Source organism: Monodelphis domestica, chromosome 4 (genome assembly GCF_027887165.1).
Source record: "Monodelphis domestica isolate mMonDom1 chromosome 4, mMonDom1.pri, whole genome shotgun sequence".
Taxonomy (NCBI): Eukaryota; Metazoa; Chordata; class Mammalia; order Didelphimorphia; family Didelphidae; genus Monodelphis; species Monodelphis domestica.
The window spans coordinates 93,120,826-93,148,698 of NC_077230.1; the positions used below are offsets into that span (position 1 = coordinate 93,120,826).

Here is a 27,873-nt window from a genome sequence, read left to right on the forward strand (position 1 = left end):
TTTGGTTCTCTTTCAACTCTGGGCAGGTTTCTGTGTGAAAACCCAGGAAATCAGGGAGGAGCCAGGACCTGGGCCATTCAACCTTAGGAGCATTTCCCAAGATGAACTCTGATACCATACCAGGAACTTGGCTGCACAGGAAGGAGGGAAGAGAGGGAGTGTGTCAGGCACAGACACCAGCGGCTCCACACTGGCATCTCAGCAGCTCAGCCACACACATCTTGGACTTCACCTGCTCCCAGCCCTCCAAGGCAGCCAGCCTCCAAGGCAAGTCTGGATAATGGAGCTAGACAGGACCCAGATAACACCTGACCCCAGGTAAGTGAGGGCAGCTCGGGAATCCTGAGCTTTTGATTCTCCATGACAGAGAGAAGAGTTGTTTTCTCTGAGACATTGGGTCACTCCAGACCAGAGTAGATCAGGAGGGATAGGAGGAGGCTGGACAAGTCATTGACTTGTAGGAGGGCTAGTCTAGTCATAGTCCTAGGCAATATCTTAAGCTAAAAGAAACTTCAAGGGATATCTAGCCCAACTCTTACATTTTATGGAAGAGAATACTGGAGTCCATGGAGGTTAAGTGACTTGCCCAGGGTCAAACAGATGGTAAGCATTAGGGGCAAAATTTGAACCCAGGCCCTTTGACTCTAGGACCAAGGTGATTTCTTCTGTCATGGTGGCGCAGTGGATAAAATGCTGGATCTGGAGCTAGCAAGATCTGAGTTCAAATCCAGTTTCTGATACATTTTTTCGCTGGGGTGCCAATTTTTAAAAAAAACCCTTAACTTCCATCTTAGAATCAATACTGGGTATTGGTTATAAGGCAGAAGAGCAGCAGGGGCTAGACAATGGGGGTTAATTGACTTTCTCAGGGTCACATAGCTAGGAAGTGTCTGAGACCACATTTGAACCCAGGACCTCCTGTCTCTGGACCTGACTCTCAATCCACTGAGCTACCCAGCTGCTCCTGGGTGGGTGGGTGGGTACCAATTTTAAATAGATTTTATTCTCCAGGACAAGAATTGCATTTCCATTTTTTTTTACAGTACTGATAAAATACAATGTTTTTTACTTTTCCTTCTGCACATATTCAAGTATTCAGAATGCTCAGATTTACATAGTAGCTTAAATGTTATTTTTTAAACTGCTACAACCTTGGCTACAAATTTAAGTCCTTCAAATTTTGGAAAGCTATATGGAAAGCTCTTTCTTCTTTGACTGACCAGTTTTGAAGAATTAGATTATTTAGTTTCCAATTAATTTTTAATTTGCCTCTCTATGAGCGCTTATTGGTTATAATTTTTTATTACATTATAATCTGTAAAGGTTATATTTATTATTTATGCTTTTCTGCTTTTGATTGTGAAGTTTTTATGCCCTAGTACATGGTCAATCTTTGAATATGTACCATGTGCTCCTGAAAAGAAGGCATATTCCTTTTTATCCCTATTCAATTTTCTCCAGATAGCTATTAAATCTAACTATTCTAAAATTTCATTCACTTTCTTTACTTCTTTCTTTTTTTTCTTTTGTTAGATTTATCTAGTTCTGATAGGGGAGGTTGAGGTTCCCCACTAGTATGGTTTTACTATGTATTTCCTCCTTAAGCTCCTTTAGCTTCTTCTGATATCTTTAGTTGACCTCTTCCATGGTAGATCCAAAAGAAGCACTTCCAGATAAGGCTGCTCCACCCCCTAGGAACCCACCAGGAATACCCTCTACACTCTGGTTTAGCTTGATAATGACTTAAAACCTCAGTTTGCCTTAGTTTTCTCAACTGTAAAACAGGAATAACAGCAGCACCAACCTCATAGGATTATTGTGAGACTCAAATGAGATATTATTTATAAAAATGTCTGGCACATTATAGACTCTTTATAAATATTTGTTCTCTTTTCTTTCCCTTTCTCCCCACTCTATACTTAGCCTTGCCCCTCAGAGTTTAATAGGCTTTTCAGAGCTAAGGTACTTAGTCCTCACTATGTCCAGGATCTCTCCTTGTAGAAGTGGGAGAAACTGAGAACAAAAATGAGACCAACATAGTATGGGCAGTGGGTTAGAGTGAAAAGGACAATGGTTTAGGAGACAAAGTTCAGATCTTGACTCTGCTCTATCCTAGATATGTGACTTCAGGCAAATTATCTCACTTTTTAGGACCTCTGTTTAAATTTGTCTGTAAAATGAAAGGACTTATTCTAGAAGATCTCTAAAGTCATATCTAGATCAGAATCTCATGAATGATTATTGTTGTTCAGTTGTTTGGGATTCTTTGTGAGCCCATTTGGGTTTTCTTGGTAGATACTGCATCAGTTTGCTATTTCCTTCTCCAGTTCATTTTACAGATGAGGAAACTGAGGTAAACAGGGTGAAATGACTTGCTCAGGGTTACCCAACCAATAAGTGTCTGAGACTGTCATTTGAACTCAAGAAGATGAGTCTTCCTGACTCAAAGCCCAGTGCTCTATCCACAAGTTGCTTACCAATGATCACAGAACCCAGTCCATAATAGTTGGGGAAGACAAGGGTTAGAGAGAACATGGCTTTGAACACTGGGGTTAATGAGATGGATTTCTCCCCTAGGTTTCCACCGAGCCTTTTCGACTTGCTGACAACCAACTACAGCATTCCAGCTGAGTGCCTTTCTCAACCTCCCACTGCAGCCCAGCTCCTGAAGAGTGAGTTAGACATTCCCCCGAACCAATCTGACAGGGATGAGGTAGGGAGGGGAAAGGAAGAACAAAAGTCTTGTACAGGTGCCCAGTTTTACAGCCTTTTCCCCCCTGGAAAGCACAAGATGACCTTCATTTACTTACTGGAGAGCTAAAAAAAGCTGCAGGAAAACCAATCTTGTAAACTGGTAGCACCTTTGGGAAATCCAAGTGGACTGCTGCTTGGAAGCTTTAAATGAAGTGAACATCTTTAAAACCTCCCTCATGGTCCTGCTCCAAAGCCTCCCTACCCTGAATTCTAGCTCCTGCTCAGTGAACACCATTGGCTCTCTATCACCTCCAAGATTAAATACAGGGGGCAATGAAGTGACTCAGTGGATTGAGAGCCAGACTTGGAGATGGGAGATCCTGGGTTCAAATCTGACCTCAGACACTTACTAGCTGTGTGATCCTGGGCAAGTCCTTAACCCCCCATTGCCTAACCCTTACCACTCTTCTGCCTTAGAACCAAAACATATTCTTTTTTTTAAACCCTTACCTTCTGTCTTAATATATTTTTGATTCTTTTTTCCCCAAAACAAACCCTTACCTTCCATCTTAGAATCAATACTGTGTATGGTTCCAAGGCAAAAGAGTGGAAAAGGTCAGGTAATTGGGGTTAAATGACTTACCCAGGGTCACACAACTAGGAAGTGTATGAGGTCACATTTGAACCCAGGACCTCCTGGCCTCAGGCCTTGAGCTCTAACCACTGTGCTATCTCGCTGCCCTTCGATAATCTTTTTATTATTTTGCAGTATCATTCAATTCAACAGACATCTAGTAAGCACTTCATATAGCCTTATGGACAACGACTACAGAAAGGCACTCATAGCAGAGGGCTAGCCCTAGACTAAGAAAGGTCTTGGTTCTTGTCTTGACTCTGACACACATTAGCTTCATGACCATGGCCTAGTCAATTAATCTCTCTGTGCCCAAGTCAGGCTTCTGAGTCTATGAGGAAAGGGGGGAAGAGGGGATGTCCATACAGGGGAATGGAGGAGAGGAGAAGGGAGAGAGCAAGGGGGAGAGAGACATAGATGGAGAGACAGAAACTGAGAAAAATAGAGAGAGGAAGGAAGAGAGAGGAAAAGAGGGAGAGGGAGCCACAGAGGCAGGAGCTGGGAGGGAGGGAGAGAGAGAGAAGGAAAAACAGAGAGAGGTGAAAGGAGAGGAGAAAGAGGGAGGGAGGGAGGAAGAGAGAGAGGAGAGGGGGAGGGAGGGAGAGAGAAAGGGAAAGGGAGAGAGGGAGGAAAAGATAGGGAAGGGAGGAGAGAAGGAGGGAGGGAGAAGGAGAGAGGTAGAGTGAGATAGAGGCAGAGAGAGAGAGATTGCTGAGGAGGTGAGCATAGTATTGGTTTGCTCCTAGATAATTTGAAATTTGTGGGGGATGTCACAAAATTGCAAGCTAAGAGAAAATCCAGTGGGGGCATCTTACCAGAACTCTGTCTTTATTCCCTCTGTCAGCTGCTCAAGCTGCTCTGATGGCTTCTCATGTAGGTATCGCAGCAGGCAGGGGATTTCCATCTTTCTCTCCTTCTAGCACTTTGAGTGCTCGAACACAATTAAGTTCAACACCTGAATTGTGCCATGCTATGAATCAAACTAGGCTTAGATCACCATAAAAGGCTAGTGAATATGAATAGGAGAATTGATGTATTATAGGATTATGGCATAACTAGTATGTAGGATTGGAGGATAACTAACATTCTATTAACCAGCATATTGTAGAATACATGTCTGTAATATGCCATAAATAGCAAGTTTAGAATCTATTAGTTAATGATACATAAGACAACTACTGTATTCTATTAACTAATATATTTTAAACTGCTATTTATGGCTCTATACTACATATTTAGCAGAGAATTCTTTGTTAACTGGAAAAACGGGTGGGGAACATGATCCTCTCCGCCATGTGCTAGTCACAGTGTCTGTTTCGCTTTACTTACTGTTTTTTGGTTATGAGATTGAGTCCTGTGAGGCGAGGGCAGGGAATGACTGTGAAATGGTGGTAATGCACAAAACAAAAAGTCTTCCTGCACCTTTACAGAAAGGGCCATCCCTTTTCCTTATGACCAAACGAGAAGACGTCGCCCCTGTCCCCCAGTTGAGTTAGGGAGACGCTTTGCACTGACATTGAGCGGTTAATCATTTGCTATTTGTCTTACAAGGTAAGTGCCCAAATGAATGCTGTGGACAATAAAAGGAATCCAGAGAAGGGAGAGCTCGGTGCGGTTGGGCAAAGCTTCATAGATAAGATCGGAACATGAACTGGGCCCTAAAGAAGAGCAGAAATTGCTTGGGTGGAGAGGAGAGGAGGTAACCCTTCCAGCATGAATGAGGGGCAAAGACAGAAGTGAGGAGGCCAGCCCGGCTGGAGTGAAGGTTTCTGTGGGGAGAAACAGAGGACTAAAGGAGGGTTGGGTAGCTCAGTTGAAGTCAGAGCATGGAAAGCCTTGAAAACTAGATGGAGAAATGTGGACTTTATTCCTTAGGCAATTAATTGAGAATCGCTGCAAGTTTTTGAAGAAGGGAGTGGCAGGATAGAAGTGGTAAGTCAGAAGGATTTATCAGTGTCTACACTAGCAAATGTGTTTAGGGATGAATGGATGGGCTGGAGAGGAAGAGACGAGGTTATAAACAAAGAAAGGAACTGAAGGTTATGCCAATAATCCAAAGGTAAGATAATGAGGCCCTGGACTAAGGGAGCAATAGTGAGAAAAGTAAAAAAAGAAAGGTCCAGACTTGGGAAATATTACGAAGGAAGAATCAGCAAAATCTGGTAACTGGCAATATATGGGAAATCATAGTCAGAAGTCAAAGACAACTCTAAGGTTTGGGTGCTTTCATGAACAGAAATAAAAGGGTCAGACTAGGACAACCATTTCAGAGCTTGCTACAAAACAACTTTATATCTACATTAATAAATTGCTAAGTTTTCATTCTATATTTTGGCTAAACACAGTTTATTCCTAAAAAAAACAACTACCCTTTAACAAAATAATTTTTAGTATAAGCTGAGAGTTTTCTTAAAGTACTGTAGAAATCAGTGCTTGCTAAGGGAACAGTTGTATTCAAATATTAATTAGGCTTATTTTTAAAAAAATCTTTACTTTCTGTCTTAGAATTGATATCAATTTTAAAGCAGAAAAGTGGTAAGGGCTAGGCAATGGGGGGTTAAGTGATTTTCCCAGGGTCACACAGCTAGGAAGTGTCTGAGGCCAGATTTGAACCCAGAACCTCCCATCTCCAGGTCTGACATGCTCCCCACTGTGCTAGGTTTTGTTAGATCAAAAATAGTTGTAGATAAGAGAGTAGGAGCCATAAACTGTGATAATTAAAATGTTTGGGAGCAAAGGAAATATATATATATATACATATATATATATATATCAATTATGACCACTGAAATATGTTTTCTACTGTGTCTTGGTTTTATATAAATATAAGATGGTCGCCAGGGAATATATTCCCAATTTATGAATATGCCCAAGCCAACTGGGTTTTATAGAGAAATTTAATTTATAATACACTGATTAATCAATAGAAAAAGAGAGAAAGTAAGAAAGGAATAAGAATGAATAAATCAGTCAGTTGGTTTTATCACTCACCCAAGATCTCTCTAGGTAAGGCTTCTCATGCCAACCTCAGGTTCCACCTTCAAGAGAGCCTCCTTTCAAGAAATTCAAGAAATGTTTCCAGAGAATTCTCCTCCTTCAGAGCCAGCCTTCTCTCCTGGTCCTCCCACAGAGCAACCTCCTCAGTCCTCCTTCAGAGCCACCTCGCTCAGAGCAAAACCTCCTTCCTCTCTGTCCTCAGACCCCGCTATCTTTAAGGAAACCATCTAAGTTCCCTCCCCTCAGTTCTTACATCTACCAATCACTGTCGATGTCTCCCCTGTGCCAATGGTGGCTCTAGTTTAACCCAGGACCGCCCAGAGGTTTATGGCTTTGCACAGGTCTGTTGAAGGTCATATTCTCAAATAATTAAATCTTGATCCTTTGCTGCAGCCCTTCCTAAATCCTGTTACTCTAAGTAGGGTGGAGATTGTATTTTCCAAGACCTGGTTCTGTCATTCCAAGTATCTCTATTGTATCAATTCTAAAATCAATCATGACTCAAAGAACTTCCTGTTCTATGCTTAAGCATAGGTCAAAACCCTTTCCATTGTTTAGCAAAAGGTTTCTGTCCTAAAGTAGTCTTAAGTAGGGAGGAGAAGGATCCTCCCATGCCAAGGGGTTTCACATTCCAATAGAGTTCTTACCATCAGTAGGAAATTTTTTCCAGTATGAAATTTCCCAATGGGGAAATTTCCAACATTCATAAGTCTAAGAAATTTTAAGGTTTACAGTTTCGTCTTATATAGAATATTTCTGGGCTTAAAGCACATTGAACCAAACATTCAAATGGATCTGTGATCACAATTTGGATGTTTCTTCAATGATATAGTTTGACTCTCTCCATGCCCACCCACCCTATGTGACTCTTGTCCAAGCTCCCCAAAGAGGGATCCACCAGTGTATTAAAGTTCTTCCTTGATTTCCCCCAACATCACAAGGCAGACTGCCCTGTCTACTTGTAATCCCTTGCCCTCAGCTATGAGACCAGCTTATCTCTTCTTCCTATTATACAATTGAGGATATCTTTGTTTTATTTTCTTTGGAGAGTGTCATAGTTAAATGATCTCCTATTAGAGGGATGGCAGTGTTAAAGGAGAGAAGGGGGCTTATTTGAGAGATGTTGCAAAGGAGAAATCAAGAGGCCTTGGGAAAAGATTGGATATTGGGATGTAAGAGAGAGTATGGAGTCAAGGATGAAACTTGGGTTTCAAAGCCTGGGAAGATGGTTATGCCCTTGACAACAGTAGAAAAGTTTGGAAGGGGACAGTTTTAGGGGAAAGATAATGAGTTGTATTTTAGATATATTGAGTTTAAGATATCTACTGGACACCCAGCTTTAATATCTGAAAAGAGCTCGGAGGTACAAGACTGGAAGTCAACAGAGAGGTGGTAGATTTTAGAATCATCAGTATTGACATGATAATTAAATCCATGGGAGTTGATGAGGTCATCATGTGAAATAATATAGAAGGAGAAGAGAAGAGGGTCCAGGAGAGAATTCCATGGGATGTCAATGGTTAGTAGACATGACCTGAATGAAGAACTAGCAAAAGAAACTAAACAGGTAGATAGATAGGATGAGAAACAAAAGAGAGTAGTATCCCACAATCTTAAAGAGGAGAGGGAACAAAGAGAAGAGAGCGATCAATAGCACCAAAGACTGCAGAGAGCTCACAAAAGATGAGGATTGAGAAAGGCCATAGGATTTGACAATTAAGAGATCCTTGATAAATATGGAAAGAATAGTTTTAGTGGAAGTGACTGAGAGAAAATACAGCCCCCATACCTTGTAAAAAACACCAGAGAATAGTAGAATAAATGGAGCTTTCCTTAATTATTTATAATGGAGATGAAGGGAAGCAAGGATGCCCATTATCAGCATCAGCATGCTATTCAATATTGTACTGGAAATGTTTGCTATAGTAATCAGAGAAGAAAAAGAAATTGAGGGAATTAGAATAGGCAATGAGGAAGCAAAGTTATCACTCTTTTAAAATTATAATATGGTATACTTAAAGAATTCCAGAGAATCAACTAAAAAACGAATTGAAACAATTAAGAACTTTAGCAAAGTTGCAGGATATAAGATAAACCCTCATAAATGATCAGCATTTCTATATCCTACCAATGGTCCAATAGCTGGAGACTGAAAGAGAAATCCCATTTGAAATAACTGATATACAATATAAAACACTTGGGAATACACCTACCAAAACAAACCTAGCAACTATATGAATACAATTCCAAATAAACTAAACAGTTGGAAAAACATTAATTGTTCATGGGTAAGTTGAGTCAATATTATAACAATGGCAATTCTGCCTAAATTAATTTACCTATTCAATACCATGCTAATCAAACTTCCCCAAAATTTTTACATAGAGCTAGAAAAAATAATAATTCACTTGAAAAAACAAAAGGTCAAGAATATTAAGGGATTAAATGGGGAAAAAATATGGATGAAGGTCTAACCATACCAGATATCAAACTACTATAAAGCAGTAATCATCAAAACAATCTATACTGGCTAAGAAACAGAGAAGTGGATCAATAGAATAGATTAGGTATACAACCCACAGTATTAAATGTCAGAAAGTATTGCTGATAAAGGCTTTATTTCTCAAGTATTTAGGGAATTGAGGCAAATGGATAAGAATACAAGTCATCCATCAATTCATAAATGGCCAAAGGACTTGAACAGGCAATTCTCAAAGGAATAAGTCAAAACTATCTATAGTCATAAGGAAAAATGCTCCAAATCACTGTGTGATTTAAAATAACCCTGAGATATAATACCGCACACCTGCCAGATTGACTAATATGACAACAAATGAAAATGAAAATACTGGAGAGGAGGTAGGAAAATTGGAACACTAATAAACTACTGGTGGAGGTGTGAAATGATGCAAGTATTATGGAAAGCAATTTGGGGCTAAGCCCCCAAGCTCTAAAACTGTGCATACCCTTTGACCCAGCAATATCACTACTAGGTCTATATGCCAAAGAGATAAGGAAAGGAAAAGGTCCTATGTGGACAAAAACATTTAGAGTAGCTTTCTTTGCTGCAACAAAAACTGGGAAACCAAAGGGATGTCCATCAACTGGGGAATGGCTGGACAAGTTGTGATTTACGGTTGCAATGGGATACTCTTGTGCCATAAGAAATGATGAATGGGATGATTTCAGAAAAGCTTGGAAAGAACTGATGCAAAGTGAAGCAAGCAGAACTAGGAGAACATTGCATACAGTGACAGAAATATTGTACCATGATCTCTTATGAAGAACTAAGCTATTATCAGCAATGCAGGGACCCAAGATAATTCCAAGGGGCTCATGATGAAAAGTGCTCTCCAAACCATAGAAGGAACTGTCAGAGTATGAATGCAAGTCAAACCAGGCCATTTCTTGCCTTATTTCCTTCATGATTTTTTTCCTTACATGTGCAATGTCTTCTTTCAGAGTGGGGAAATTTGTATCAAATGGCATTAGAATAACCTGTATCAGATTGTTTGCCAACTGGGGAGGGGAGAGGGATGGTGGGAGAGAGAGAATGTGGATTACAAAATGTCAGAAAAGCAATTCTTAAAAAATTGTTTCTACGTGTACTTCAAAAAAAAAAAGGAATGGTTTGTTTAAAAATAAAAGAAGAGAGTGAGAGCAGAGAAAGTGGAGGCACCCATGGAAGACGACCTTCTCAAGAAGTTTAACCACAAAGAGCAGAAGAGGTCTGGATTGATGATTAGCTAGCAGGGGTGGAATAATCAAGTGAGGGTTCTTTTCAGGATACAGGAAAGTATAGATATGTTTGTAGGCAATAGTGAAGCAGTCAGTAGACATGGAGAGACTGAAAATAAGGGAGATAACAGAGGGACCAATCTATTGGAGGAAACGGGATGGAATGGGATTGCTTCTGCGGGTAGAGGGGTTTGCTTTGACAAAGTGTAGGTCCATTTCTTTGTGTGGGACAGGGAAGAGGGCAGAGATTGTGGCACGAGGCATCTCAGTGATATGACAGAAAGGAGAGAAATGGGAGCTCTTGGCGAATGGCCTTAATTTTTTCCGTAAAGTAAGAGGCAAGGTTCTCAGTCAAGAAAGTGGGGAAGGGGGAGCCATAAGATTTTGGAGGAGGGTTAAAAAGATTTGGAAGAGCCATTGTGGGGAATAAGATAGTGAGTTGAAAGGGGATGTAGAAGGATTGCCTGGCAGCAATGAGGGGCTCATGTGACATAAATTTGTAGTGGACCCAGTGAGAACGGACGCATAATGTTCTTCATCTTTGTTTAGCAGCACAAGTAGAAGAATATTGATAGATATTGAGAGTGACCCAAAGTTGAAGCTTGAAAGGAAACAATAGACAAAATTATTAAAGGGGCCAGGGACTAAGAGAAGGATAGCATGGAAATGAACCACTTTACCAAGGCACAGAGATGGGGAAAGGAGGAAGCTAGTGCAGGGATGATGGTCCAAGAAAGAATGGAGAGGTAGAGGAGTTCGATATCCTGGTCTGTTTTGGGAAGGCAGAGGGAGAGATGGAAAGTCTGTGATCAGAGAGACCATGATCAGATAATGGAATTTCAGTCCTTGAACATGGAGATGGGTACATTTGTGTAATGGAAAGATGAAGGGAATATCATCTTTGGGCATCAACTTCATGTGCATCAGGGCGTATTCTCTTTATCTTTATCTCTTTATCTATAAAGATATCTCAAATATCTTTATTTTCTAATGAGGATGCCACCATCATTCCCAGATCATATTTGTAAAACACTTAGCACAATGCCCAGCACAGAGTAGGTGCTATGAGTAAATGTTAGCTATATTATTCTAAAATACCTTTCCAGGTTTGACCAAACTAACTTTCTTAAAGCTCCTCACATGACATTTTGTCATCCAGCCATAGCACAGGCTATGTCTCACAGGCTTAAAATATACATCTTCCTTGATTCCACTCTTTACAGTCTCTTATTTTCTTCAAAACTCAGCTCCAGCATAAACTCCTAGATGAGAGCTTTCCTGATCCCCCTCCCCTTTTTTTCCTTCCCCCTCTCCCATTATTTGTATTTGTACTTGGGCATATGTACATGTTGTCTCAGTACAGCTAGGTGGTGCACTGGATGGTGGATAGTCTGAGAGGATCAAACTCCAATAGAAGGAACTTTTTATACTCTGAGATGATGCCATTCCTGAAAACCAGGCTAATATGGCCAGAGGTTACCAGGAGTTGGCAAAGAAAAGCAGTCCAGGGACAGTTTTGTTTCCTTTCCAGGAAAATAATCCATGGATAGAGGGAGAGGAATGGGAAACTATAGACAGCTTTCAGAGAAAATAGGTCTAACCTTGTTGGAGGGGAAGAGAAGGGAGGGATGAGAAATCCAGATAGATATTGGTCCTATTGCAATGGGGATACAACTTGAATCAATCAATCAATTGATAAGCATTTTTTTCAAATAGCAAGGAATCCTTTACTATAGAAACTATTTCTTTTTTTAATGTTTTATTTTTCCCGATCACATGTGAGAACAACTTTTAACATTTGTTTTCTAAAATTTGGAATTCTAAATCCCCTCCCTTTCTTCTTCCTCTCTCCCCTCTATGAGGCAGTAAGCAATTTGATATAGATTATATATGTGCTTTCATGAAAAACATTTATATATTCATCATGTTGAGGAAGAAGCCATATATCAATAAAAACAAGTGAAAATAAGTGAAGATAAAGAAAATAAAGTGAAAGATGATATGCTTCAGGGCAGCTAGATTGCACAATGAATAGCGTACCAACTTTAATTTATATTTTAAATTATTAATCAATCAATCAATCAACCAATTAATTACTAATAAATTAATTATTAAATAAAATAAGCATTATTATTTATTTAGTTTTTAGTACTTCAAATGTGCTCTTTATTCACCAAAATGAAATATTTCCTTTTAATGGGAAAATGTTTCATTTTAATAAATAGTAGTACATTGCTTTGATAAGTATTTTTCTTTTTTTAATTTTTAAAATTTTATTCTAGTAACAAATTTACACATAAGTTTTCCGAGGTTCCATGATTTATGCTGTCTCTCTCCCCTCTTCCCTTCCCCACCACAATTGACAAGCAATTCTACTGGATTTTACATGTATTATCATAGAGTATCAACTTTAGACATTTCCTACCTGTGTGACATTGGGCAAGTCATTTATCCCCAATTGTCCAGCCCTTATTGCTCTTCTGCCTTAGAATCCATACTTACTATCAATTCTAAAACATAGGGGAAATATTTAAGAAAAAGAAAAACAGTACATTTTGATCTGCATTCATATTCCATCAGTTCTTTATCTGGAGCTGGATACCATTTTTCATCATGAGTCCTTTGGAACTGTTTTGAATCAATGTATTGCTGAAAATAGCTAAGTCATTTCTAGTTGATCATTGTACAAAATTGCTGTTATTATGTACACAGTACTGGTTCTGCTCATTTCATTTTGCATCAGTTCATTTAAGCCTTTCCAGGTTTTTCTGAAATCCTCCTGCTCATTATTTCCTATATTCCATCACAATCATATACCACAACTTGTTCAGCCATTCCCCAACTGATGGACATCCCTTCAGATTCCAGTTCTTTGCTACCCCAAAAAAGAACTGCTGTAAATATTTTAGAACATACAGTTTATTTTCCTTTTTCCTTCATTACTTTAGGAAATAAACCCAATAATCATTTATCTTCATATATTTACACACACACACTCACATACACACACACACACACACATATATGAAACTCTTTTTCAAAAGGAAAAGTAGGGAATTTGGGGAAGAGTGGGAAACTATGTGAACCCTTGGTTATTACTTGTGCTTATATGGTGGAAACTGGATGTTTGGATCAAATATTTCTAAGTATCTAAGTCCTTGCCTCATTTGAGGAAGGAACTCTTTCTCATGTTGATTAATCAAGTACTATCTGGACTCAACAGGCAATATAAAGCCAGACCATGCAGTCAATCAGTCAGTTGGTAAGCATTTATTAAACACCAACTATATGCTCATCCTGGGGATATAAAAAGGCAAAGAAAGCCCCTGACCTCAAGGGGCTCACAACTAATAAGGGAGACAACATATAAACAAGTGTGTACAAACAAATTACATAGAGGAAAGATAGGAAATAATTAACAGGGAGAGTACTGGAATTAAGAGGGATTGTGTAAATTTCCTATAGAAGATGGGAAGTCAGGGATTCTAAGGAAGTCAGGAGGTAGAGACAAAGAAGAAGAGCATCCTACGCATGGGAAACAGCTAGGGAAAATACCCAGAGCCAGGAGATGGAATATCTTGTTTATGCAACAGCCCAGTAGGTCAATGTCATTGGATATAAAGTGCATAGCAAGTAGTAAGGTATAAGAAGACTCTAAAGGTAAGGAGGAAAGAGGTAGATTATGAAGCACTTTGTTGTTGTTTTCTTAAATTTTTTAAAACACTTTTTTCCAATCACAAATATAAATAATTTTTAACATTTTAAAAAATTTTGAGTTCTAAGTTCTCTCTCCCCTCTTCCCTCAGTGACAAGGCAATTTGACATGAAGAGTTGTGCAAAACATATTTCCATATTAGTTGTGTTGTAAAAGAAAGCACAAACCAAAAAATAAGTAAAATAAACACTCAAAAATTTTTAAAAAGTAAAAAATAGTATGCTTTGATCTGCATTCAGACTTCATCAGTTCTTTCTCTGGAGTTGGACAGCATTTTTCACCATAAGTCCTTTGGAAATATTTTGGATCTTTGTATTGCTAAGAATAGCTAAGTTATTCACAGTCGATCATTGTATAATATTGCTGTTACTGTGTACAATGTTCTCCTGGTTCTGCTCACTTCACTTTGCATCAGTTTGTGTAAGTCTTTCCAGATTGTTGTTGTTTTTTCCTGAAATCATCCTGCTTTCCCTTTCTTATAGCGCAATAATATTCTATCACAGACATATTATGAAGAACTCTGAATGCCAGAAAATGTTATATTTGATCCTGGTAATGATAAGGAGTCAGTGAAATGTATTGGATGGGGGAGGTGGGGAGAAGGGATGATATGGTCAGACTTATACTTTAAGAAAGTTACTTTGGCAGGGCGACAAAAGAATGTCTACCCTTTGATCCAGCCATAGCACTGCTGGGTCTATACCCCAAAGAGATAATGGACAAAAAGACTTGTACAAGAATATTCATAGCTGTGCTCTTTGTGGTGGCCAAAAACTGGAAAACGAGGGGATGCCCATCAATTGGGGAATGGCTGAACAAATTGTGGTCTATGTTGGTGATGGAATACTATTGTGCAAAAAGGAATAATAAAGTGGAGGAATTCCATGGAGACTGGAACAACCTCCAGGAAGTGATGCAGAGCGAGAAGAGCAGAAACAGGAGAACATTGTACACAGAGACTGATACATTGTGGTATAATCGAACGTAATGGACTTCTCCTTTAGTGGCGGTGTAATGTCCCTGAACAATCTGCAGGGATCTAGGAGAAAAAACACTATTCATAAGCAGAGGACAAACTATGGGAATAGAAACACCGAGGAAAAGCAACTGCCTGAGCACACTGGTTGAGGGGACATGACAGAGGAGAGACTCTAAATGAACAATCTAATGCAAATATTAACAACATGGAAATGGGTTCGAATCAAGAACACATGTGACACCCAGTGGAATCATGCGTCAGCTATGGGGGGTGGGGGGGAGGAAAAGAAAATGATCTTTGTCTTTAATGAATAATGCTTGGAAATGATCAAATAAAATATTATTAAAAAAAAAAGAAAGTTACTTTGGCAACTGAGTAAAAGATGGATTGGAGAGCACAGAGGCTGGAGGTAGGCTGACCTGCCAGCTGGCTATTGCAATAGTCCAGGCATGAGATGATGAAGGTTTACACCAGAGTGATGGCAGTCAGAGGAAAGAAGTAGACATGTTGGAAGGATATTGCAAAGGTGAAATCAACAGGCCCTGGCAACAGACTGGACATAGCAGGGGGAGAGGAAGTCTGAGGAGTCAAGGATGACATAGGGGTTTTGAGGTTGGAGGACTAGAAGCATGGCATTGCTTTCAGAGATTACTGGAAGTATGGAAAGGGGATAGATTTGGGATAAAAGATAATGAGCTCAGTTTGGGGCATGTTGAACTTCAGATCTCTACTAGATCTCCAATTCAAGATTTCTGAAAATCTGTTAGAGATGCAAGACTGGAGGTCAGCAGAGAGGTTGGGGCAGGTAGATTTGATGATAGATAGATTTGAGAATCATCAGCATTGAGATGATTAAAGCCATAGGATGACCAGATGAAGTAGAGAGAATGGAAGAGACACCTACAGATTAGACCTAGATGATAATCTCATAAGGAGACTGAGAAGATGCAGTCTGAAAGGTAGGAGGACAACCAGAAGAGAGTGGTGTACTGAATACCTGGAGAGAAGAGAGTATCAAGGAGAAGAGAGCCTGACAGTATCAAAGGCTGCAGAGAGCTCAAGAAAGATGAGGATGAGAAAAGGACGTTGGGTTTGGCAATTAAGCGATCAGTGATAACTTTGGAGAGAGCAGTTTCTGTGGAATAAGGTTGGAAGCCAGACTGCAAGAGAAAAGAAGAGAAAAGAGAGAAAACCACCTCATCTACTGTAGATGGTCTTTCTGAGGAGTTTGGTCACTAAGGGCAGAAGAAATAAATAGCCTCTTAAGGCTTAGAGGTTACCCAAGAGTCTTCTGCTCACTTGGCCAATAGTTTGCTTCTCTAACTTGAACTCTAGACAGCCCATATCTTCTGTTACATTTGGGTCTCAATTATTTCAAACAATGCATTCTCTTAAGCAGTCTCCTAATTTGGATGCATTGGACTAGACATCATTACTATAGCTCACATCATCACACCCACAAATAGTGTGAATATGGCCATGTGTGACCACTTCGTGGGATCATCATTCAAGTTAATCTGGACCTGGCTGTATATTCTCCTGGGATGTAGAAACCCCAGGGAACATTACTGAAGAGACTCTGCTAATCATTGGCTTTGTGACCTTGGGCAAGACCCTCAAAGGTCCCTGCTGTTTATTCCTTCATTACCTGCCTCCCAGGGATGTTTTTAGGATCAGATTAAAGAGTATATCATCTCTATATAAATATATATCACCTATATAAGGTATTTTGGAAATGGCATGTTGACTTGTTGCTATTCTTATCCCCCCGTGCCCCCCAGAGCTGAACTCTGTGGAGCTGGCTATCACAGGGATCCTGACCCTGTTCACTGTGAGTTCTGTCATCATCTACGTGGAGGATGCCATTTACCTGTACAAGAACACACGGTGCCCCATCAAAAAGAAGACTCTGATTTGGAGCAGTTCTGCTCCCACGGTGAGAGCCCCACCAATCTGGGGAGGAGGGCATGGCAGGAGAAGGACTAGTGATGGGGCTGGAGCCAAAGTCAGTCCTTACACTCAACTATTCAAGTCTCTGAGGGGGCTGCAGGAATTCCATTCAGTTCATTTCTTCCAACAAAGATTTATGAAATGCTTACTATGCCAGGGGCACTATATTTGGTGAGATGCAAAAATGAGACTCAGCCCTCAAGGTTCTCACATTTCACTGCTTCAGATGCCTACTAGCTATGTGCACCTGAGCAAATCACTTCCCTTTTGGTTTCCTCAGTTTCTTCATCTGTAAAATGAGGATAATTTTGGCACCTACCTCCCAGGATTGTGAGAATCAAATGAGATATTTTTGTAAAGTATTTTGCAAAGCTTAAAGTTAATTATAAATTCTAGTTGTTGTTAATATTATTACTATTAATTACTATACTTAACTATATTACTATATATTGTTATAATTATGCCATTACATTTACTATATATTATTATAGTTGCTAATTACTATAATTACTATTAGATCAATACAAATTTGAGGTGGCTAAAAGCACTAATAACTAGGAAGCTCAAGAAAAGCTTGAGCGAAGCCTCAATTAAGAAGGTAAGAATTCTGAGAGGCTGAGATGAGGAAAGAGCAGTTGTAAGCAGGATAAGATGGAATATCAAGATTAGAGGGAAATGTGATAGGCTATTTTGGCTGGGAGGCAGGGTACAGAAAGGAAAGTAATATGAGAAGGGTTAGAAAGGTGGGTTAGAACCAGATCCAGAGGTCCTTAAACACTAAATTAAGGAGTTTTTATTTTACTCTACAGGCAATAGAGGAACAGTGGAATCTTTTGAGCAGGGTTGGTGGGAGGATCTGTGCCTTGAAGCAGGGAAACCAATTAGAAAATGATGGGCCTGAACAAGATGAGAACCATGTGAATGGAGAGGGAGATGGGTGGAAGAGATAAGAGGTAGAATGTATAAGACTTGGCAACTAATTGAGTTTAGGGAATGAGAGGGAGAGAAGGGTCAAGGATGTTTCTAAGGCCTTGAACCTGGGAGACTGGAAAGATGGTACCCTCAATAGAATAGGGAAATTTGGAGAAGTGGGTTTAGAGAGAAAGATGAGTTGCATTTTGGGTACAATAAGAGGAAGACATCTAGGAAGAATCAATAGGCTTTGGGAATGGGGTTTAGAAGAGACATTAAGAGTATATATAGGGGGGTCAGCTGGGTAGCTCAGTGGATTGAGAGCCAGGCCTAGAGACAGGAGGTCCTAGGTTCAAATTTGGCCTCAGACACTTCCCAGCTGTGTGACCCTGGGCAAGTCACTTAACCCCCATTGCCTAGCCCTTATCACTCTTCTGCCTTGGAGCCAATACACAGTATTGACTCTAAGATGGAAGGTAAGGGTTTAAAAAAAAAAAGTATATATATAGGGGGCAGCAAGCTGGCTCTGTGCACTGAGAGTCAGTCCTAGAGATGGGAGGACCTGGGTTCAAATGTGACCTCATATACTTCCTAGCTGTGCAATCCTGGGCAAGTCATTTAACCCCCATTGCCTGGCACCTCTACTTCCCTTCTGCCTTGGAACTTATGAAGTATTGATTCTAAGATGGAAGGTAAGGGTTGTTTGTTTGTTTTTTTAAGTCTCTCTCTATATATAGACATATATTTACACATTTGACTGAATCTTTGGAGATGATGTCTCCATCCAAAGGAAGAAAGTAGAGGATAAAAAGAGAAGAAAATGCAGGGCAGACCCTTGAGAAACATCCTCATTTAAAGGATAAGATATTAATGATGATTCAAAGGACATTGAAAAGGAACAGTCAGGGGGCAGCTGGGTAGCTCAGTGGATTGAGAGCCAGGTCTAGAGACAGTAGGCCCTGGGTTCAAATCTGGCCTCAGACACTTCCCAGTTGTATGACCCTGGGCAAGTCACTTGACCCCCATTGCCTAGCCCTTACTACTCTTCTGCCTTGGAGCCAATACCCAGTATTGATTCCAAGATGGAAGGTAAGGGTTTAAAAAAAAAGAAAAGAAAAGGAACAGTCAAATGGTAAGAGAACAAGATGACTATATGTAGTGTCTCAGAAGAGGGAACATTCAGAAGACAGAGATGTTTGACATTGTTGAACAGAAGCTAGAGAGGGGCCAAAGGATAAAATCTGATAAAAGGTCACTGAATCGAGCAATTAAGAGATTATTGCTAATTTTAGATGGAACAATTTCACTAAAGTGATGAGGAAAGAAGAGAGAAAAAGAAAAGGAGAGGGAGAAATAAAGAGAAAGAATGAAAGAAAAAATAAAAAGAGAGAGGGAGGGAGAAAAGAAGGAAAGGAAGGGAGGGAGGGAGGAAGGAAGGAAGGAAGGAAGGAAAGAAGGAAGGAAGGAAGGAAGGAAGGAAGGAAGGAAGGAAGGAAGGAAGGAAGGAAGGAAGGAAGGAAGGAAGGAAGGAAGGAAGGAAGGAAGGAAGGAAGGAAGACTTATTAAACACTTATGTGCTAGATATTGCACTAGGCACTGGAAATCTAATACAAAAGTAGGACAATTCCTGGCCTCAAGAAGTTTACAAGATGAAACCTGGACTTGGAGTCAGGAAGAGATCTGGATTTGAATACTGTCTGCTGGGGAAGTAAGTTTGAGTCTGGGGAACTTAACAGGAATGCTGTATGGAAGTAGAAGCAATGATAGGATTGATTTAATTATTGTACCCAGACCAGAGCAAGAAGTGGAAAATGGAATAGTGGAAGGAGAAAGGAAGGGCAGAAGCCAGCAGCAGGGCAGATGCAACACATCCAGGGGAAGCCTGGGGCTAGCTGCACATAGTGAGTTGGGTGAGTTTGTACTCATTCACTAAAAGGACAGCTCTGGACTCAGAGCAGAATTCCAAAACTGAGTAGATTAACTCTCTCCAGGGAGTTTTGATCTACAGGATACTATTTCAGAGAAAGAGAAGTAGAGGGAGAGAAGGACAGCAGAGCAATTCATGACATTGTTTAGAAATCTGAATCCCATTCTTGGACATCTACATTTTAAGCAGTTTTTCACTTTCCCAATTCAACTGTCTTCTGGAGCCCCAACCTTCAAACAGTAGCGGTCTTTAAAAAAATAAAATAAACACTTAAAAATCACCTTTGTTTCTAAGGTCTTAAATTTCTTGTCCTTCAACAGCTGTGGCATTGTTTTCTTTGGGTTAAGGCAGCTCACCATCAAATGACCCCAATGATCTCAGTGAGGGTGTCTGGTAAGAACAAGAAGGAAGAGCAGATTTGGGGTTTGAAGGGAAATGGTTTGGAACAACTATCATAGGAATTGTGATGCAGAGCACCCTCTCACTTTTATAGCTGAGGAACGTGAGGCCACAGGGGAAAAGTGACTCACTTGTACTGTTTAAGGTGCAGGAGGAACATCTAGGCAGAGACACAAAGCAGACAGAAATGCAAGGCTGGAGCTGGGAAGATTTTAGGGATGGAGCTACACAGATTTGGGATTTGGGAGGGAGCTACATAGATGTGTCCACTGAAGTCATCCAAGGTCAAACAACTCTTCAGGGTCCGAGTCAAGATTGGAGAGCCAGTGCAACCGGGCAACCATACTGCCCCAAGAATTGGACATCAGGGCTATGAAGGACAGAGAAGGGAGGGATCCTACCTCTCCCTGCTGGTCATCTCTAATTCTTTTCAAGTAGGTGGTGTCTATATTTTGCTGCTGTGGGCTCTGGATCCCCCGCTCCCTGATGTTCGTGGAGATGGCTGTCACCTCGTAAGCATCCTAGTGCCCCTCTACGGTCTGGTTTCTCCTATCAGCACCACAAGCTGCGGACAGCGCAGGTTTGGAGCTCTGCTCCTCCCCACTTTACTTTAGCCCAGCCTCAGCAACTACTCTTCTCCCTGTAACCTCTCCCCGAAAGCGGACTGATCTAAGAGAAGAGGACTGCTGCCTCCAACCCCATTATAGATGCTACTGATCATTAGATTAGCACTTCCCAAACTGGTTATTTGGCTCTTCTGAAGCCCCTGGTTCTTGTTAAGCACCATTTTCTTCCTTAGGAGGAGCATCCTTTTTCCTGTTTCAAGAGTCAGACATCTCCTTTCCCATCGTCTCCCTGTGTTCTACACACAAGGCCAATCCATCCCTGCTGCCTTCTCCCTTCAGCAAACAACGTCAGAGCCCAAGCCCCCACCTCTCTTTCCTACTTCACAATTCAGTTCCTTCCTAGGACAGCTAACTTCTCCCTCCCTCTCCTCTGTTCTCAGGTATTTTGCCATTTGCTTTTATTTGATAATGTTGGTCATGGTGGAAGGCTTTGGGGGGAAGGAAGCAGTGCTGAGGACGCTGAAGGACTCGAAGATGATAGTCCACACTGGCCCTTGCTGCTGTTGCTGTCCCTGCTGTCCCCGCCTCATCCTTACCAAGTATGGGTAGAATTGTGTGTGTGTGTGTGTGCGCGTTTGTGTAGTCACAAGGGGGAAACCTCAGCTTAGACTGGGACAATACCAGTGGTGAAAAGGTTGGGAATCACAGAGCCAGGCTTGGGAAAACTTGCCAATGGGATGACTCTACTACTGTCTACTAATGGAGTAGTATCCTGAGGTTACTGAGGCTGCTCCCACTCGGCCTCAAAGCCTCCTCCAAACAGACCAGGTTATTGATTTTTGCTATCTCTGCCACTCTCCTTGGTCCTTGGGAAGGGAAGCAAGAATTCATTTAGTACCTACTATGAGCCAAGCACTATACTAAGCACTTTACAAATACCTCATTTAATCCTCACACAATAACCCTGGGAGTAGCTGCTACGGATCCCATTTTCTTTTCCCCCTTTTTTTCATGTTCTTTAAAACAATTTTTCTTTATTTTATTTTAATAACAGATGTCCACACAAGTTTTCCAAGGTTATATGATTCATGTTGTCTCCCTCACTTCTCCCCCACCCCTTCCCAGAGCTGACAAGCAATTTAGTCTGGGTTATCCATGTATTATCAAGCAAAACATATTTTTGTAAGCGAATAATCTTATAAAGCCAAACCCCCAAAATCATATATCCAAAAAGCCAAGTGATAAATCATGTGTTTTCATGTGCATTCCGACTCCCACAGTTCTTTCTCTGGAGGTGGAGAGCATTCTTGGTCCTATGTTCCTTATAGTTGTCCTGGATCATTGTATGTTTGATCGTCCCACAATATTTCAGTTATTGTATGTAATGTTCTCCTGATTCTGCTTATTTCACTCCGCATCAGTTCATGGAGGTCTTTCCAGCTCCTTCTGAAATCCTCCATTTCATTATTCCTCATATCACAATAGTATTCCATCACCATCATATATCACAATTTGTTCAGCCATTCCCCAATTGAGGGACATTTAAGAATTAAAATTTTGAGACTGGCCTCAAATTAATAAAGTTTATTAGTATCACTTGGATAGGTAAAAGATCAGAAATAGGTAGGCTAAGAGTAAAATAGTCTATTACGTGGGTTCACTCAGTCTGGCCTCCAGCAGCAGCTTCCTTGGCTCATCACCAGACAGAGGGAACAATTCCTCTTTTGTCCCCTTTATCCTCTCTCTCACTTGAGGATCACATTCAGAGACATATCCAGATCAAGTCCATAGGTCACACTACATTAGGTGACGTGGGTGTAGACTCAAGTGACCTAATTTACCCAGTGATTTCCCTCACACAGTTCTGACTTCTGGCTCAAATGGTTGACAAGTGTGTGACCCCAGATGAGTCAATTTCCTTCACACAGACATCCCTTTAGTTTCTAATTATTTGCCCCCACAAAGAGAGCAGCTAAAAATATTTTTGTACAAATAGGCCCATCCTTTTTTTATTTCTTTGGGATAATGGTATTGCTGGATCAAAAAGTGAATCCCATTTTTCAGTTCAGGAAACTGAGGCAGTCAGAGGTTGTGACTTGCTATGGGTCACACAGGCCAGTAGGTCTTCTCGACTCCAGTTCCACACTTCTGTCCACTGTACCTGGACACTAAATTTTGCCCAGGAGCCATCATCTTTGAGATACCTTTGAGATAAGGGGTGTGTGGGAGCCTGGAATCAGGGTGTTCTTCCAAATGAGTATAATGATAACCACGGGTGCTTATTGCTATCCCATTTTTCAGATGAGGAATCTGAGACTGAATAGTTGAATAACTTGTCCAAGATCACACAGCTAGCAAGGGTCTGGAAGTAGGATTTGAATTTATCTTAACTTCTTCTCAGCTCCCTTCCCACCCACCTATGGTGTCTCAGTCCCCAAGAGAGAGGATCCACTTAACTTAAAAGGTGCAGCCACTGTGGCTGTCCTCTTTGTCTAAGGACAAAAGGGCTTCATGGGGCAGCAAAGGGGGGTGGGGTGGCTCTGTGTCCATACCTCCCTCCCACTTCCTCAGGAGGAAACTGCAGTTGCTGATGCTGGGCCCGTTCCAGTATGCCTTCTTCAAAATGGTCTTTGTTTTGTTGGGCCTGTTGCTGGTACCTGATGGCATCTACAGACCCGAAGACGTAAGTAGGAAGGGGTCAGGGGCTGGGTCCTTGTTCCACACCTTCAGTCTTCGCTCTGGTGGAACAGGTAGAGGCTGGAGGGCTGTCTGGGAAAACAAGACCTTTATGGCACTTTCCTTCTCATCTCCAACATGGCGAGAGAAAGGGATCCTGAGCAGAATTCTATCACTGATGCCTGCCTTCTCTGCCCCTTTCAGATCTCTGCAGGGAGCACAGCTCTATGGATGAACACTATCCTTGGTGTGTCCACCTTACTGGCCCTCTGGGCCCTGGGAATCCTCTTCCGCCAGGCCAGGCTACACCTGCGCTCTCAGAACATGGGAGGCAAATTTGCTCTCTTTCAGGTAACTGCATCTAAGTGTACAAATGTTGTCAGCTCCATCACTGGAATGAAACCATATTATAAGCAATAATACTCTGACCTTAGACCCAAATTCCCCAGAAGGAATTCTGAGCATCCAGTGGCTCCTCTAGGTTTGGGGAGCCAGAAAATCAGCATCTTCTACTGAGCCAAGGATGAGAAGAATCAGGGAAAGGGAAGAGGGGTAAGAAGTGAAAACTGGAAGGAAACTTTAAAGAAAAGCCTTTACAGAGTACTGTGATGTACAGAGACACAAACTTCGAATATTTGTGGTTTGTTTTTGAATCAAGACCAACTCTATGTATGTCCATGGGGTTTTCTTGCAAAGACACTGGAATGGTTGGCCATTTCCTTCTCCAGAGCGTCCCCATTTTACAGATGAGAATTGAAGCAAATAGGGGTAAGTGACTTGCCCAGAGACACACTGCTAGTGTCAGAGGCTGGATTTGGACCCAGATCTTCCTGACTCCAGGCCCAGCACTCCATCCACTGAGCTACCTAGCTGCCCTGAATATAGCAGGTGCTTAATGACTGCTGAATCCATGGTTGTTGGGATAGCAAGACATTCAAGTTAGTATGTCTCTGCATCTTTTCTCCCATCCTTTAGCAGTCCCAGAAGGTGCTGTCTTGTCTCCCCTCCAACGCTTCTCCTCTGTGTTCTCAATCATCTCTCTTTATGAATGCAGAATGACTTCGCTTTCCTTTTCCCACTTCAGTCTTTCCGTCTACCTCTAAACATGCACAGGTCTCCCTTCTCTCTCTTCTATACCTCTTCTTTCCTCATTCTTCCTTAGAGAGGTACTATGTCAAAGTACAAAGAATACTGGGATGGGAGTCAGAAAACCTGGCTTTAAGTCCTGGTTTAAGTTCTGTGACTCACAACTTGGGCATGACCTTGACTTTGAGCCTGAGTCTCAGTTTTCACGTCTGCAAAATGGAGGAAGGGGTTTGAAAACCAGGCTGAGAGATGGAAGTCCTGCGTTCATATCTGGCCTCAGATACTTCCTAGGTCTAAGCAACGTGCAACATTAAAACCAAGATGGAACTTCAAAGAAAAGGAGCAAAATATATCAAGGAATTGCATGATAGGAGAAGATGGGTTGGTCAAGAGGTGAGGTCAAAGGATGACAGGTTAACAGCCAGAGTCTACCAGCAACCTCTCAGAGTCCAATGAAATTAAGGAAGAGTCTCACAGAATGACTAGGCATGGAAGGGGGGCCAACTGCATTGTGGGAACTCTTGAATGAATAAGTCATCTGAGAATTCATGTATAAAATACCTAATAGCATTCTCTGATACATACACACAAAGTAGCTTTATTTCCCCAAGCAGGCTCTCATTTTCTTGAAGGCAGGGCTCATGTTTCTTCTTTTTATATCCATTAAGGCCTATGTATGGCGCTAGGCACATAGCAGAGGCTCACTTGAAGGAAGAACAAAAGCAACTTCCTTGTGCAGTTCAAGGCCATGTGGGCAGCTCATGCAGTATGACTGAGATTCAGCCTTCGATTAGCGCCTAAAACTGCTCTTGACCAAGCTAAGAAAGGAGACGCATTAGGGACAACATCTCTAGGATAGTCATTGTCAGATGGAAGCGAGGTTAGAGTAGATGAGACATCTAGGCAGTGGGAATGAAGACTGCATTATCATTAACACTTGGAAAGTAGGTGCTTAATAAATGTTTGTTGCCTTGATTTGATTATCCATTGGATTAATCAATTCAGTTTAGCTCTGTTCTGACTGCCCATTTTGATATTTATGCATTAGCATCTCCAGCTTTGATCAATACACATTGCTCTTGATTAGCACTTTGGGATCAAATGTTTGATGAGTGATGAGGCTGAAACCAGGGGTAGGAAGAGATTTTCTAGTAACCTGGATTTTCAATTTCTGAGCTCTCCCATCATTGCAATAAAGAATTGGTGAGCCTATATACAATGAAAAAGACAAGGCTGAAAACCTAGACGGTGACCTATCCTTACACTGGGAGACCACAGAGTCTCTGCTCTCTTCATGCAGAATTACAAAATCTAATTTGGAAGGGACTGAAAGAATCATGGATATCTATGATTTCCCCCAAAAGTGGTCATCCCACCTTTCCTTGCAACCTTCAAGGGAAGGGAACTAACTCCTAAGATTTTCCTTTGGGACATCTGCAATTGTTAGGAAGTTTTTCCTAGCATTAAGCCTAACCCTCCACTGAAAGTTCCATCTTGTTCTGCCCTTCAGAGTCAAAGCAGACGTCTGATCCCTCCTTCCATGTGATGGTCTTTCTATACTTGAAGACAAACATCATATCACTCCCTCTTCAAGTTTAGTCCAAAAACATGATCTCCAGATGGCTCCCTATTTTGATCATCTTCCTCTAAACACACTTTCTTCCCAAAACATAGTAAATGCAATACTCTGGGACGCTCTCACTTTACTCTCATTCGCAGGTACTCCTCGTACTGACTGCCCTGCAACCCTCTATCTTCTCGATATTGGCCAGTGTCGGGCAGATTGCTTGTTCTCCGCCCTATTCCTCCAAAATCAGGTCCCAAGGTGCGTATCTGCAACTCTTAATTCACTTCCTAAAGGAAGGCTGGGGAGGAGCAAGAAAAAGGCAAGCAAATAAGAGGTAGACAAGTCTCAACTTCTGTCCTAGCTGCTCACTGTTGAAGTCACCTTGATCCTCTCTACCCACAGGGCTTTTTACTTAGGGAGCAAAAATTACACTCAATAGCTTGAGACTAGTCATGGTGCCCAGAGGAGTCTGTGACCACTAATTTCCATCCCCTAAACTTTTGGATGAGCATCCTTATCAAAGGGAAGGCCATGCTAATAGAGATGTATTGTGTAGTAAGACAATTCATCCCCAGTTAGACTACACATGTTCTCTTTAACAGGCTCATAAAACTTATTTTGGGGTCATAGCTGGATACTAGTCCTGATTCCATCTCTAATTGACTATGGCCTTGGGCAACCTTAGCCTCTCTGGACCCGTTTCCTGATTTCTTGGATGGGGATATTATCTGTACTATCAACATCATTATTGTAGCATTGTGCAGTGCACCCTGGCATCATTTTATTATTCTTGGGCACTTGATTTCTATATACAGCTAATGGTAACAATTAGGATTTAACTCAGTTTGGGTGACTCAAAGGTTTAATCCAGAGAACAAACTTTTGGAGTTGTCTTTCACATCAGTGTATTTTCGGTTTTATTTTGGGAGTTTGGCTATGTATGACTTTGCTCTTACAAGTGACCAAAATAGAGATGTTTTGCATGACAATAAAAAAATTAAAAGGTTCGAGAGACTTAGATACACTAATATGGATCAGGCCTAAACTGGCAATTCTCAGTAATCCTGCAGTGACATTTATCATAGAAATGGATCATCAGGGAGTTGATATGTCAGCAATCCCTTTCAATAAGGCAGCCAGGTGGCTGCAGTGACAAAAGCACCAGAGCTGGAATCTGGAAGACTCCTCTTGAGTTTAAATCCAGCCTCAAACACACTAACTAGCTGGGTGATCCTGGCCAAGTCACTTAAGGCTGTTTACCTCAGTCTCCTCCTCTATAAAATGGTAAATCACTCCAGGATCTGTCAAGAAAACCTCAAATGGGGTCACAAAGAGTTGGACATGCATTGAACTGAGTAAGAATCCTTTCAACAGGTTCCTTATCCTGAGTTTGTCAGCAAGACGCTGCACTTGTTTTTAATGTCATCCCTGTGTTTTGTAGTGATGAACTGCCACCTTCTAGTAGCAGAGACCTGTCTGCTGACCATACTGACGAGGATATACTATCGGAAGCGAGATGACAAGATGGGGTTTGAACCTTTTTCTCTTCTGGATACGACCTCTGAAACCAAAGCTTAAAGACAGGCTGGCTTCCCCAGTCTAAAGGTCCTTCTTCACTACCTGGCTCTGACACGAGCAAGGGAATTCTCATTGCCATTATGCAGTTGCAAATAACTACAGAAATTGTTGGATATTTTCACATGATAAAGGACGGATGTCGTAAGGAAGAACAGATTTTCTTTTATTAAAAAAAACTCTGAAAATGGAAGTGGCACGTGTGTGTACACAAATATCTCAGTCCAACCTTAAGTCAGAATACTCAAAAGTCTACTCGCACAGAAAACGTTACTATTGTGGGAAGGAAATTATTGAGGGGACTTTGATCATGAGGACAGAATGGAAACTCTGGTGCCCCCTGTCGTCAGCCAGGAAAGCTAGCAATTGAGATAGGGGATCACAAGGCAGGAGGCAGGCCTGTCTTGTGCCCTGGGCTGCCCAGGCAAAGGAGAAAGGAGATGGTTTTGAGGTGTGAG

General features: G+C 41.2%; 2 protein-coding genes across 2 annotated transcripts in view; one reads left to right on the plus strand and one right to left on the minus strand.

Moving 5' to 3' along the window:
• Positions 1-27,873, minus strand: part of PCYT1A (phosphate cytidylyltransferase 1A, choline) — a 135,077-nt gene that overhangs the window by 13,302 nt on the left and 93,902 nt on the right. The window contains exon 14 of the transcript XR_008911757.1: positions 19,828-19,936. The gene's annotated coding sequence lies outside the window, so the exon portion shown is untranslated. The remainder of the gene's footprint in view (positions 1-19,827; positions 19,937-27,873) is intronic.
• On the plus strand, positions 266-27,608 carry SLC51A (solute carrier family 51 subunit alpha). The gene is made up of 9 exons (XM_001373789.4): positions 266-318; positions 2,578-2,672; positions 16,539-16,693; positions 20,384-20,457; positions 20,952-21,110; positions 23,083-23,194; positions 23,392-23,538; positions 25,993-26,098; positions 27,282-27,608. Exons 1-9 carry the CDS (start codon positions 281-283, stop codon positions 27,416-27,418), a joined length of 1,023 nt encoding a protein of 340 aa, XP_001373826.1. The 5' UTR covers positions 266-280; the 3' UTR covers positions 27,419-27,608.

What these genes read in the sequence shown, in the direction of transcription:
- SLC51A (XM_001373789.4), top strand. Translation starts at nt 281, where the DNA reads ATGGAGCTAGACAGGACCCAGATAACACCTGACCCCAG. An exon ending in CCCCGCCTCATCCTTACCAA is followed by an intron (nt 21,111 to 23,082) that starts GTATGGGTAGAA and finishes CCACTTCCTCAG; the next exon opens with GAGGAAACTGCAGTTGCTGA. An exon ending in GCATCTACAGACCCGAAGAC is followed by an intron (nt 23,195 to 23,391) that starts GTAAGTAGGAAG and finishes TGCCCCTTTCAG; the next exon opens with ATCTCTGCAGGGAGCACAGC.